Source organism: Aspergillus sydowii (genome assembly GCF_001890705.1).
Source record: "Aspergillus sydowii CBS 593.65 unplaced genomic scaffold ASPSYscaffold_2, whole genome shotgun sequence".
Taxonomy (NCBI): domain Eukaryota; kingdom Fungi; phylum Ascomycota; class Eurotiomycetes; order Eurotiales; family Aspergillaceae; genus Aspergillus; species Aspergillus sydowii.
The window spans coordinates 398,506-412,019 of record NW_024467860.1 but is presented as its reverse complement, the minus strand read 5'-3'; the positions used below and the strand labels follow the sequence as shown (position 1 = coordinate 412,019).

At 49.7% G+C, this 13,514-nt stretch overlaps 4 protein-coding genes across 4 annotated transcripts; all 4 read right to left on the bottom strand.

Annotated features, from left to right (window-relative positions):
* Positions 1 to 268: 268 nt before the first annotated feature.
* Positions 269 to 2,707, bottom strand: ASPSYDRAFT_75844 (MFS transporter). The gene is made up of 3 exons (XM_040850837.1): positions 2,347 to 2,707; positions 1,352 to 2,273; positions 269 to 1,292 (listed from the first exon to the last, which is right to left on the bottom strand). Exons 1-3 carry the CDS (start codon positions 2,619 to 2,621, stop codon positions 627 to 629), a joined length of 1,863 nt encoding a protein of 620 aa, XP_040705646.1. The 5' UTR covers positions 2,622 to 2,707; the 3' UTR covers positions 269 to 626.
* An 830-nt stretch (positions 2,708 to 3,537) lies between these two features.
* ASPSYDRAFT_85538 (inositol polyphosphate kinase KCS1) lies at positions 3,538 to 7,664 on the bottom strand (the record flags this gene model as incomplete). The annotated part of the gene is made up of 2 exons (XM_040851534.1): positions 3,538 to 5,491; positions 5,545 to 7,664. The coding sequence occupies 2 exons, from the start codon at positions 7,662 to 7,664 to the stop codon at positions 3,538 to 3,540; spliced, it is 4,074 nt and encodes a 1,357-aa protein (XP_040705645.1).
* Positions 7,665 to 10,403: 2,739 nt separating this feature from the next.
* Positions 10,404 to 11,556, bottom strand: ASPSYDRAFT_40388 (uncharacterized protein). The gene is made up of 2 exons (XM_040846075.1): positions 10,988 to 11,556; positions 10,404 to 10,894 (listed from the first exon to the last, which is right to left on the bottom strand). Exons 1-2 carry the CDS (start codon positions 11,256 to 11,258, stop codon positions 10,584 to 10,586), a joined length of 582 nt encoding a protein of 193 aa, XP_040705644.1. The 5' UTR covers positions 11,259 to 11,556; the 3' UTR covers positions 10,404 to 10,583.
* Positions 11,557 to 11,994: 438 nt separating this feature from the next.
* On the bottom strand, positions 11,995 to 13,370 carry ASPSYDRAFT_170071 (isocitrate lyase/PEP mutase family protein). Its single transcript, XM_040843411.1, has 3 exons — positions 12,787 to 13,370; positions 12,249 to 12,730; positions 11,995 to 12,193 (listed from the first exon to the last, which is right to left on the bottom strand). The coding sequence occupies exons 1-3, from the start codon at positions 13,262 to 13,264 to the stop codon at positions 12,137 to 12,139; spliced, it is 1,017 nt and encodes a 338-aa protein (XP_040705643.1). The 5' UTR covers positions 13,265 to 13,370; the 3' UTR covers positions 11,995 to 12,136.
* Between the last annotated feature and the right edge of the window lie 144 nt (positions 13,371 to 13,514).

Genomic DNA, 13,514 nt, shown 5'->3' with positions numbered 1-13,514 from the left:
GGACCCTAATAGTAGCGCGGGCACCTTCCTATTCATATATCCCGTGGGTCCCATGTAGGAATATGATTTTAAGGAAGGTGCAATAGGCAACGCCAGTGAGTTGCGCCTTCCCGAGTTCCCGAGGCCCGTGATCCACAATCTATATTAAAAAAGAAAGCACTAATAAAGACTTGGGTTTGTTAGTTAGGGCTACTTTTTGGAGTCAGGGGCAGGGTATGGAAAAGGGCTTGTATTCAGTAAAGTCTTCTGAGAATTGGAGGTTTATGAGCCGGCACTCGGCGCTTGATAAGGGCAAAAGTCTATATTTATAACCCGAAAAATTCATGCTATACTAGGCTAGGGGTTTCCCAGATGGTAGCGACCTGTCAGCGGCCGTTTGGAGTACAAATACGATAAAAACCGGGAAGCAACTTTTGGATGAACTGGTGACCCGAAATAGTGATAGATATGTAGTCATTGCTTGCGTGATGTATATATCGAGTCAAGTATATGCCTGTTCTAGTTGAATAACAATCCGGCACCCGCTTATGCAGACCCAACGCATATAGCAGTATATAAAAAGCACAAATGCAAATGTAACTACACCAAAACGCCGAATAACGTGTTTAGATGTATATATGCAGATGTCAGACAACAACCCCCCTCCGCCGCCATGACCCCCAAGCTACCAACCAGGCTGCAATTGCAACCCAGACACTAACCGTACACCCTATGGACCAGAAACCGAAACATCTCCAACCCTGGCACTGGCCGTTGTCCGTGGGCGAACGATCTGCGGCATCTTGATATCCGCGTGAGTAAATGACACCCCACATTGCCGCACCCGCGGCAGGGAACATGGCGACGATACCCCAGTTTGTGCCAAAGTTCTCGACGCCCCAAACTACGGAGATAATGATCGGGACTAGGGAGAATGCGCTTCCATAGCCGAGACCGACGAGAGCAGTGGTTAGGTGAGAGAGCTCTGGGTGGCTAGTCGGAAATGGGGACGAGAGGAGGAGAAAGCCTAGGGAGAGGAGAAGTGCCGATGGAATAAGGAACGCAATTCGTGAGAGCGTAGGATGGTGTTTGGTCGTGCTCGTGCTCTGTTCTGTGCTTGCCGTTTCCTGATCCGCAGTGAGATGGTAGTTGTTGGTGGTGGGGGCAAATAGGTCAGAGAGTGAGCCAGTCAAAAGTCGGGCTATGGTGGAAGTAAGCGCTATTATTGTGACGTGTGTAGAGGGCAGTCCGGCGGGGTGTTCGTCGATAAAGGCCGTTGAGTCTGAATTCAGGGTTTGTACAATTGTTCCCAGCTGGGCTGCGTTAGCAGGAGTATAGGTCAATTGCAGGGCTGGCAAGAGGGTTTACACACGTTATTAAGATAGGCTTCGCCTGGGCCAGTAACCAAAAAGAATCCCAGCGCAAGCCACCACATAGTGTGATCCGCAAGGAAAGTCCTCGTTTCATAATTCAACAACCAATTCTTCTTTCTGCGCTCCTCCTCTTCTCTCTCCTTCTCACGTCTTGCGGCCTCCCGCATTTCTTCTGACAAGGTAACGGATTGGTTGTCGTGAGAACCATTGTTCTCGGCATTCTCGGAGAAGGTTCCGTACGCAGCGCTCACTTCGCTGCGTGGTCGGAAGAATTCACTTTCTGTTAACAAGCCGCTTCGCTCCAACTCTTCGACCGCCTCGTCAATGTATTGCTCCTCTTCTTCATCCACGATCCGGAGTGCAAAAGTACCAATGATTCCAATGGTTACAAGAAGGATCGCGAGAAAGACAAAGTATTTGTAGACGTCGACGTCACCGCAGCTCCCATCTCCCAGGCGTTCGCATAGGAGGTAAGTTCCAACCTGACTCTGCCACATTCCACTTAGGCCGAATGCTGCAATGGGAACAGCAAGGATGATGCCCCTGTGTTTACCCCTGCCAAAGTTCTTTGCACATGTTGTCACCGCAGCCAAATACATACTGCACGTAGCCACTCCAATAGCGACAAATGCCACTAACATTACCCAGAATGGATATCCCGAACCGCCAGCATCCGGGGGTGGTCCACTCTTGTACACAGAAGCCGCAAGTAGGTAACCGAAGCCGAAAGTAATCCCCGCGAATAGAGTCAATGGAGATGGCGTATAACGATCGCAAAGATACCCCGCCAGAGACACTGGGAGATACATTGATACACCTGCTGCAATGGAGACCTCATTCACCCGTAGCTGGGTATAATGTAAACGAGTCAACAGCAACGGTCCGTACAGCGAGAATGCTGTAATGCTCCCTGCACCGAGACTAATTCGAGGCCAAATTTGTAAGTAGGAGAGCTTCTGGGGCGAGGGATGGTGCATAGAGGGAATCAGCCTACCAAGTAACGACTCCCCAAACGAAACTGCCTATGCGGACGACCTTCCTTGCTATCTTCCGTCGGTCCCTTTCCACTATTTCCTCGACCACGTCATTCAGGAGGCCATCATTGTTGTCGCTAAACCGATTGTTCATAGAAAGACTCGAGTCCGGGCGTGAGCCAAGCAAGGAATCGCGATCTTGGGCGCTAGGTTCATGTGGAGAGGCTGACTGACGATTCCTGTCGAAGTCGCGCTTATCGATGACCGGCTGTGCCTGGCCATTTGTACCTGCCATGTTCACCAGCCGCGAGAATATCGCGTATTACCCAGGTATAACACTCCCACAAAACCATCGAAAATTCAGAAAAGCACAAACGGTGTACACTTACCCGACCGTCATCACAAACAGGGTACGGAGTAGGCAGGGATGAGGAGAGACTTGGGCTGACGTCGTGGCTCCGCACGAGATAGGCGGCTTATCGCCGATGCACGTGATCACTGCTTATCAACTCCGCATCTCCAAACTATAAAAACATAATATTAATGGCACTACATCGTAACACGAAGGAAAGATGTGGAGACAGGCTGGAAAACTGATTACTGATTTATGATACAAACAAATAAACTAATGGCGTCCTCAAATGACAAGCGAGGCCCAGGAATCGAACAAGTTCCCGGATGGTATATTCTAAAACAGGCTGTCCGAAGAAAGTGCAGGAGACCAGAATGGAAAGAAAACCGTGGAGCGACTCCGACCCATGCGCCAGGCACAGACTTGAAGACCTCCAAGGAAAATAAATGTGCCATGATCAGTCATCAATCGTCGTCACCGTAAGAGACATCATATCTCCACCCCGGTTGGTACAATGCTTTTCGATATCATGAACCTCAAAACCGAGAATAACTGTAAAGGAAGCAAAGGGAAAAAAGAAAAACAGCAGAACCACCTAAGCCATTTCCATGCATGCAATGCTGACGCCACACTCACTGATCCATGCTGGATTTACTTTGCTTGAATCAAGACAAAGATGTAAATCCGTCAACTCCAACTCACAGGACAAACGAGGTACGGTGGGGGACGAAGCAATCAAAAAGAAAAACAAAATAAAAAGAATTAGTAAGGGGTGGAAGTAGAAGTAGACGTATAAAAATAACACTTGGCCGAAGAAAATTCCAGCTGATAGACCACAGTTAAGGGAAAGAAACTGCACCTAGAAGCTGACTTCCCCGGGATCTTGATCCATGACATTCTCATCCCAATATCGGTCGGACATGTGGTGTTCGTTGGATTGATGAGGGTTGAGGGAAATGCCCTCGCCTTCGCCTCTCTCGATATATTCATCTTGGTTGACTTCCATCATGATCCGTTGGAAATACATCCTCAAAGTACGAAGTCCCCGAAGATATCCACGGTCAATATCGTCAGGGTGCTGAGGGGGACATGGCACATCTGGAGAAAGTCCATCCTCGCCCGTGATACAGTTCGCAAAATCAACAATCTTTAATGAAACGTCAAAATTGTTATGCCCATCATCAGATTGTCGACGTTGCAGCTGGCTTCGTATATTCTTACTCGAATTCCCCTCCACTTGAGGGTTCTTCGGTGAGGGATTCTGCTCACCGTCATAGAGAATCAAGAGGCTGCTCGCATAGAGGCGATACCGCTTAAGTTTCCGGATCATGTTCTCTAGCTTCGCCAACTTGTCGAGGATAACTGGAATTTTCTTGGCGACACTAAGGTAACTAATCCCATCGTAGAGGAAACGAGTTAAAGCATCCTGGAATTCTCGTCCCGATTTCAGGTCACGGCCGAAGTATTTGTCCTCAAAGGTGTACTCTTGTTTCTTCACATTCCAGGTTTGCATGCCGCATAGTCGAACACCCAGTTGCTGGGACGTTGTACTCTGACACTTGCGCCTCTGGGATTTCCTTTTCTTGTCATTGGCTTCCACACCATACTGGCGAGTGCCCATCTTGAGATCCAGCACGCAAGGCTTGTTCATCCCCGCAGTCAAATCTTCAAGGAGCAGGAAAAATTGCACTCGGTCGTCTTTCTTTGTCTGCGCTTCCTTTGGGTTTGCCGGGGGTTGCGTACTTGTATCACCTCCAAAATTAGGGAAGACGAACTTTTTAGAAGGGTCGGGGATATGAGGGTCAGAATTCCATCTATTTTGAACAACCGCATCATTCCTTTTGGTCGGACTCGAACTTGACAGCAATGTTTCATCAGAGCCCCTCGAAGAGACCGGCGCATCACTTTCCATTGAGAAGATCTCATCCTCTTTATCTCCACCATATCCCTCATCTTCAAAGAAGAGAAGCTCGCCCCCACTCTTATCAGAATCCATCGTTCCACGCCGTTGTAGGCCACTTCCCGAGTGACGGCGCCGGACTGTTCGAGAACGCGATACCGAGCTAGAGCGTTGCGGCACCTCTTCATTCGACCTTACTGAATCAAGACGCTTTTGACTGGCCTCAAGCGCTGTGGAGGCAGATGATGAGAGTCCCCGATCATCGCCGTTTTTCTTCACAATGTCAATGGCCGGTGATCGGAGTGTTCCTATTCGTTCCGCACTGCGGGGCTGACTAGAGGTTAGACTCTCCGAGAGGTTGCTGCCTCGGCGGTGGCCATCAGAGGTTGTCCTCGGTAAGTTGAGAAGCCCCCGAGCATGGCGTCGGTGATGGTGGATTGCGGGTGGGCTAAATACTTCACGAAGAACCTGCTCTTGAAGTTTTCGGTTGACGGTTGTGGCGCCCCAGGTTTTCTTCACCGGCGGTGGAGGAGAGAGTCTTTCATCCAAATGGCTGTTTTGATGATTTTGTCCGTTTCCAACTATTCCAGGCTCATGCGGATATGGTTGCATGCCAGGCACAGCAGCGTCGGCCGTGCGAGGCCTTTTATGACCGTAGAATAGATCAACAGGGATGATATGACGGTTATTCTCTAGTATGACCTCAGGAACTATTCCAGTAACTTGACTTCGGCTAAAGATGCGTTCTTTTTCCACAGGCTCCGACACTTGATGTGAATAGCTTCCCGAAATTTGCCCACTTTTCCTGTGCGGATTATCTGCAGCATACTCAACATCAGACTGTCCTGTCTGGTTCTCTGAAGACCTCTTGGGTCGCTTTTTTGAGAACGTCACGTTCAGAACGCCGATATACCTAGAACGATAGTTAGCATCTGACTATAGGGCCATGGAATTTCCATTACTTACCTGGGAAGGAACATTAACATCTCGGGATGCCTGCGCTCGATACGCTCATAGAACTCATTCTCTCTGTTGTTGAGCTGTTTACATACAGCACGCCTGGAGAAGCGAAATACCGTCGTATGCCCGCCCACCTGATGCCGATATGGTTTCAACTCCACGGCTCCGACCGGCGTTACTTCACCTTTTATGTGTCGGGGCCGAGGGATACGCGAGCGCTGCGTGGGGGTAGCCGTTGGTGTGAGCTCAGCCTCATCGGTCACGCTAGATTCCTCATCCCGCGCAGACATCCCGCTGTCATCTGCAGAGAGTGTTTCGGAATCTTCAGTTGCATACTCAATGTTGTGCTGGAACATGGAATCAATAGACTTCTCATTTAGCTCTTCTATTGGAGTCTTCCTGTCCTGAAGATCGCCGTGCAGGATTCTACTGTCATTTTTAGATCGAAGAGTAATATCCACATGATTAGTTTCAGGCTCATCGAGAGCAGTATCTCCCTCTGGCAATAGAACGTGGCTACTCGCCGCCGTCGATTCTTCATATGGCTGCAAACCATGTGGACTCTCTTCAAAAGATTGTACTGTATCGACCTCATCGGAAACTGTCACACGCTCATGTGGAAAGTATACTGCAGAGGATATTTGTTCATCTTCCTCGCCGAGCGGAGCTGAGCTAACACGTTGTTCCTGGTCTGTATCTGACAAGGGAGACGGGGGATGCAAAAAGCCTCTGCCCTGTTCTGAATACTGAGTAGGGATACTTCTGGAGAACGAGTTCCCTCGCGCCCCTCCGAGAGTAAGGTGAAAATTTCGAATTTCTTCAAGAAGGTTCCGAGGTAACGTTCTAATTTCAAACTGAGGAGTAACTTCTTCAGCCGTATAATTGTCGTGAGGCCCATCACCTGTGGTTGGCTTGATCAGTGGGGCATTAGCAAGTGAAAGCTGCGACAAGCCCTGCGTAACTTGAACTTCCGATTGCTCAGGAATTGTTAATTCGTGATGGTCGGCGCGGGAATGCCGCGCGTCCGCATATAACCCTTGTTGCTCCTTGTCATTTGAGTCAATGGCTTCGTCGTGCCTTCCAGCACGGTCATCTCGCCGCTTGCGATCTGGGGACGTAGCGGTGTTCTCCTTGAACAAACCCAGATAATGACTTGACTTACGACTGCGGACATGGGTTGCAGGCTCTGCATTGGCGATGTTGGCCTCGATCGAGTTATCCACTCTCGCTCGACGACTGCGGCTAGAGCTTCGTTCAAGTTTGGAATCCTGCGCTGTATCCCACGAGGGACGTCCTTGTTTTTGTTGGGAGCCAGCCCCTGGACTGGCACCTGTGAGTTTGTGATCGGAAGAAGAGACCATCAATTGCTGTCCTGAGGGATTATCGATAGGAGCTGATGGGTAAAGACCACGACGGCGCGTCTGTGCAACAGCACCCGCACCTACGCCATGCAAAGATGACTGACGATATAGCGGGAAATCACCCCAGGCGTGACGCTGTTGTCCCCCAGTGGAGATATCAAGCTCGTCGTCCAATGTCACGGCTGAATCTTCCGGGTTCAACGAGAAAGGAGGTTGGGAAGGAAGGAGCGGCGCGGAGCGTAATGGATTGGTTCTATGTACGTCAACTTCCATGTGGGCGTCGTTGACGCGACGGTTGTAGGAGAGGACCTTGGGGGTAAAAGGTGAGGATGATGCATTTTCAAATGAGGTGATCAGCTTTGCCGGAGCGTCATGATGGGCAACTTCGACGGGGGGGAGTTGCGGTGAATTGGAGGCTTCGTTATCGGAAGGTAGGTAATGTGTTGCGAAGATGCTGTCCCTCTCAGATAACTGGGGGCTGTTGTAACCAGTATAGGGCAGGCCTGCACGATTGTCCGGGGGAGCGGTTGAAACCCTTTTTAGACTTGAGGTGTGCGGCGCGTTAGCCCACTGGCGAGCCGTGGGGGATTCTGCGCGGGATGGGGAGGGAGCTTGTTGGGGATCAAGATGGGCGAGTTGGTCCCGACGCCGCTGCTTGCCGTGAAGAGAGCCCGGGCGTCCAGAGCAATCATGTTGGGCAGAGGCAGCAGGTGTCACCGGAGGAGTCGAGGGGGCGTTCTCAGATGCAGATGGAGGCCTTGACATGGGGAGGACATTGGTCGGGAGTGCACGGTCAGAACAGGGATTAGAGGAACCCAACAGGAAGAAGAGCGTGGAGGAAGAAGGATTGTGGTTGGTGTTTCAGTTGGATAAGGCGGAAAAAGGAAAGCTCAAGAGGGATCTGGCGTCACGGCGTTAGGAGCAATCGAGAAGATCAAGGAACATCCGCCACGTTCCAGGGCAGGACAAGCTTACAGGTGAGAATCGAGAAGTCGCCTCAAATAGGGATAGATTGCCGTGAATCGATTAAGGTATTATGATGGAACAAGCACGGCGGGCTTGAGGGGGAGTCTAGCGCCTTCCAAGGGTGTTAGTTTGGGAGAGAAGGAAAAGCAGCTGGCCAACCCGGGGAAGAAGTGATGCGGATCCTCGTCACCGCTTTCCCACTGTTCGACTCAGGAGGGCAGCCCGCCAGCTTCACGCATGCCCAGTGCTCCTGTGGAGTGCAAGGAAAAAGCAATTCTTGCAACCCGAACCTGTGGTTCTCGACTGCTGGGAACTCCTTCAGCGAAGACGGTCCTGCCCCGAGCACGCCTCCCGGACCGCGGATTCACCTCCAGATCCTGGTGAGGGATTAACAGCACAAAATTGGTGTTTCAGGTCGTGTCTCTCCCCGGAATGAAGTGGAACGAGACCTGGATGAAGTCAGGGTATGAATCCCCGAACGACCAAGCAGTTGGAAATGCAGGCCAATCAGGTTCGATCCTGCTGCGAATGCTTCGGTCAAGACAACCGCAGTGGAAGCTATCTCCAAACCAATCTCACCAACTTTGATACGCACGTCGACACATCTGGTCATTGTCAACAATAATCCCCCCTTACTATTGCTTTCTTATATCCGGCGGCCTACACTCCCACTGGACAGGTCTTCATCCCTTTAATTGCACGCGGAACTTCTGTCGGGCCTCTGGAACTTGGCACGCTGTGCAACCGCAAAGCGAGAACCTAGGGATTGGATACGGAGGACAAGGAATTCAGCGCGTCATTCAATATGATCCAATGAATCTATATCCGTTATTCATACGGTGCTACATATCGATTCCGGGCCGATCCCTGGGATCCCAAAGCCACGCAAGAGGGATATGGACGCCGATCCCATCCGTGAAGGACCAGAATGCACGATGCAATACCATTCCCAGTCCTGCTTCTCCTGAGACAAGTCGTGTCTCTCCTTCCTGTCCTGGGAAATAGCTGAGAGCCGCGGGTGACCTCGGATGGTCGCAGAAGGACGACATTCCAGGAGGGATCTCATCTCTTCCATCCCCACACCACATGACCCCTTCAGCCACGTCTACCAATCATTACAAAACGTGGTCAACCTGCTGGCTCAAAGCTTCCAACAACTTCATCTGGTCTCAACTCCAACATCGGCCGATTCCCTCCCTGTCTCCCGCTTTCAATCAATCACAGCCTTGGTTATTTGTGCTCTTTGACTCATCACCGCCATGATCGTCAACACTGACACGTTGCTCAGGACGCGGCATCCCAAAGGGCCCAGTCTCCCCTTCGTCATGTTCAAGGAACTCGACGGGGAATCTTTCTCAAGAATTTCCAGAAGCGCATAGTCGTCACAAACTCCCTCCCGCTTCCCCAGCCCATCTTAGCCTCAAGAGGCTGTGCCGTTAGTGCACTTCTCCGGATCAGGACCACTCGGCCTTCAGTCGAGCTCAGCCATCTCGCAATAATTCGGCTTCAATAGTTGAATTCCACCTTTTGACCGAGAGGTCGATAAATGCCGCAGCCTTGAATCGTCTGATGAAACAAGGAACTAAATGTATCCCCCTTGCTGCCTAAATCTTGTCCAACCCAATTCAAATATTCTGCATGGGCTTTAAGCGACGATGCATGTGGTTGCAAGTGCTTTACCGACACCAACACAAGATGGTAGTGCGATTATTGCACATGTCTTCATATGCTAACCGCCATAGTTTCCAGTCGTGCAAGCCATTCATGGCTCTGTTCTAATCACTCAGCTGCGGAGTTAGCCGTCCAGATACGGAGTAGAAGGTTCAACTGCGCCGGCTTTTCCGTAGTATGCATTAATCTCTTCTGCCTAATCGTCGATTTATCCTATCACACTCAACGGTCTCGGAGAGTCGTCGTGGTCATAGGGCAGCTCTTATCGGCAAAACATTGCGAGGATGCTTCTGCATCAAATAAGGATGTTGCTCTACGGACAAATGTCAACTACAAGATCCCATATGGGAGTACAAGTAGGCTACCTAGGTATAGTCTATCCATAATACTTTCGGGGCACTCGGATAATAACGGTCAATAACGGTGAACTTCCGAACACGATAGGGCTACGTAAATGGACAATGCTTGAGCCCTAATCTGGAGGCACTTGTAACTAGTATACTCAGTTTTAACGAGCACTGGCTCTAGGTGCCTGTTAAACTGCATATAGGAGACTGAGACACAGACTAAAGTACTCGAGCTGTATCACGCGAGCTATTCCACAAACCGATACTTTGTTGAACTCTATCTACCATCGTTTTAACGGTCGAACCACATTCAGAAATTGCCCATGATCATATCATTTGACCTGAATCTACACAGGTGACACCGGTGCTAGTTCAAATCGCCCTAGGAGGCCAAAGCTTATTACTTATATACACTTTGGTCACTTCGACAGTACCTGCATATTTGACATCCTAAAACACGACTCAGAGTAAAGGGTTATCTTACGGTAGGTATATCATGAAGTGTTTCAATGCTATGCTTGGCGGACCATAAGGATCTTCAGTTTTCTGTTATACTATTAAGATTAGGTCCGGAAACGCCCCATATAGCAACATACATGTACATCAAATTATATCAATATAGTGCTAATTTTAATACACAAGACATAAGAATTCGAATCCAGGTATCAATCAATTCACCATCCCCTCCACCAGCCTATCCCTACTTACTGCTACCTCCCAAAACATTCCCAATTGAACTTCCAACATTCTGCGCTCCAGATTGAACAGTTGACGCAACACCCTTTCCACCTTCAACAACTTGGTCTGTAACACCAGATAGTGCACCCCCATAGGAGCCACTCTCATCCTTCCCTCCTCTCTCAGCGCGGTTAACACCCTCATTGGACGTGAGGTTCCCAACAGGTGCAAGGAGCCCTTTATCCCCGACCTGGTTACCAACGAGATTATTGGCATCGTCTTGGATCTGATCAATCTTGTCGCTTCCTGTGACTTTTGTCTGGGAGAGGGTATCTACATCGGGAACCCAATACGTCAGCAGATGTTTTAAACATGACAATTAGTGGGAGCGGCAGGCAGAGGTAGGACGGAACGGAGAGTTTATACCCTTAGTAGAGTAAGAAGCCTTATTCTCGCCTTTTCCAAACCACTTCAGATACTGGTCTTCGAGCCACGGCATCCACTTCTCGTATTGTTCGTTGTAGGCTTCCTTGACCCATTCCGCGTAGCTCTTGTTCTCCTTCTCCGAGGCAGGGAGATTCTCGTAGAAGTGGCGCTTTTGTTCCTCGGTGTGAGAGGGTGTGGATGGGGCTCCGGCGCGGTCTGGGGCCTGCGCTTGACCTGTGGATTGATCTTGGGAGTGGGCGAAAGGGTTCATTGTTGTAGTGTATAGGTAGTTGTAGCAAGTTTCGGGTATAGTCAACTCGAGAAGTCAGATAAAGTTGTTCCCTATCTGAGTACTAAACTTTGGAGTACTCCGTATGTCGTTGAATAGTAAAATAAATTGTGTTGAAGAGAGATAAATCAGCAGCATTAACCGAATTATATATCCCCAATCTTGGGATGATTTAATGCACAGTGATAGACACCCTTCAGGTGCCAAGAAGTGGAGGGATCACCGTTGACGCCATCTTGAGATGTCATCGGGATCGAGATCCATGGGATTCTTGTTTGCCATGCGGTTGGTGGCGTTGGTGAATCATAGGAATTCTCCTCTACTCCGGAGGAGATTGGATGGAAGGCGACAACGCCCTGACGTCATCCACTACTTCCCGTTTTACATGGTATATCATGTCCCCCTATATGTGATCATGTTAATATTTCTGGAGGTACGGGAGATGTTATGATTTGTACTAGTTGAAATATTAGCGTCTAACGCAGCCTTGTGAGCCTATACCGTTCCTCGCGGTGGAGGGAAGCCATCATTTGGATTGGCTTCATCGAAAAGGCCATGTCAGGCACTACGCCGATGGACTAGATCGGGAGGGTACGGTATATGTGCTGTCGGGCAGACTTAGTTATAGCCTCTGGTGAGGGGCAGCATAGTATGCTGGCATTTGGTCTACCTTTGCATCTTATCCTTTATATATATAACCTAAAATGACATCATCGTTCGTTCCTAGCCCTATAAACCTACAATTATTGCAATTTTCAACGCTTGTTTATAATTGAGATAAATGTAGCCTCAATCTAGTTCAGTATCGAATACTCCGTATAAACATACATATATCGTCAGCCACATATTTGAGTGCATGCTCACTTGGGCGGGTTGACCAAGCCATCTTGGTTGAATTCGTAGCGGGTCTCTCGATCCTAGAAACAAAACAATTAACAGCAAGCCCCAAGCAAGAGAGAAGCAATAACTTACCCAGTACTTATTAAATCCCACCCCTTTGCATACCTCCGCATAGCTTAAGATCATCGGCGGTGGGCCCTCGGTCATGCTCTTCTTCAGTGCGTCCAGTGTTTCTCGAATACTCTTCAGCTTCGCCGCGACAAGCGTCCACGGGTAAGCAACGGAGCAGAAACCAAGCGCAGCTAGATCCTTTGCAGAGAGGTTCTCTGTCTTCCCACCCTCAATAATATTAGCGAAGGTAGGAATTCCAAGCTCTTGGACACATCGTTGCATAGACTCTCTGTCTGGCAGCGCCTCAACAAAGACAGCATCAACACCAATCCTTTTAAACTCCTTGGCACGAGTCATTGCCTCGTCCCAGCCATGAATTAGGGCATCCGTACGGGCGAGAATGAATATATCCTGTCCCTCGTTACGGGCGTCGACAGCAGCCTGGATACGCGCGTAGGCTTCACCGCGGGGAACAACAGACTTGCCTTTGGTATGACCGCATCCTACAGCATCGAATTAGCAACGTGCATTGTATTCTGGCATTGGCAGGGTCACTCACGTTTAGGCCAAGTCTGATCCTCAATCATCACACCTGCAGCGCCTGCAGCAGCGAATGACTCCACCGTCCTCTTGACATTCATGGGACTCCCGTACCCGGTATCGCCATCCGCCATAACAGGAATATCTACCTGGCGCACCACCTCTTGGATTTTCTTGCAAAGATCCTCCATGGCAATATACCCTGTATCCGGTAATCCGAAGCTGCTGGCTACCGCATATCCGGCCAGGAACACGATGGGGAAACCGGATTCTTCGACGAGTCTCGAGGACAGTCCGTCGTAGGAACAGGCGTGAGCGACGATCTTGCTGCGATCGCTGTGTGCTTCCAACATCATTGTGCGAAGACGCGACGCTTGTGCAGAAGGGATTCGGCCGCGGACATTTTCGAGTGTAATGGTAAGAGGTACTGTCTCGCCATTGCTGGAAGATGTTGGCTGGTTGGGGGTCGTGAACTTGAAGGGATATGGAACGGACATTGTGATTTGCCTAGACTAAATTTCTGAGAGACTGCTTTGAAAGTCAACAAATGGTTTAAAAGAAGGTTTAAATATAAATAAGGCACTCGGCGAAGCGGACGTTGAGGAGCGGATATTTTGCATACAAGTGGGCGCGGCAGTTTGGCATTATCCGCGATGGATGACATGGAGAAAGCTCTCGACCGAGACTTCGGCAGTGGAGAGCTCAAAAAAAGCGCCAGCATTTTCTTTCTCTTTCCAATCAGCGGGC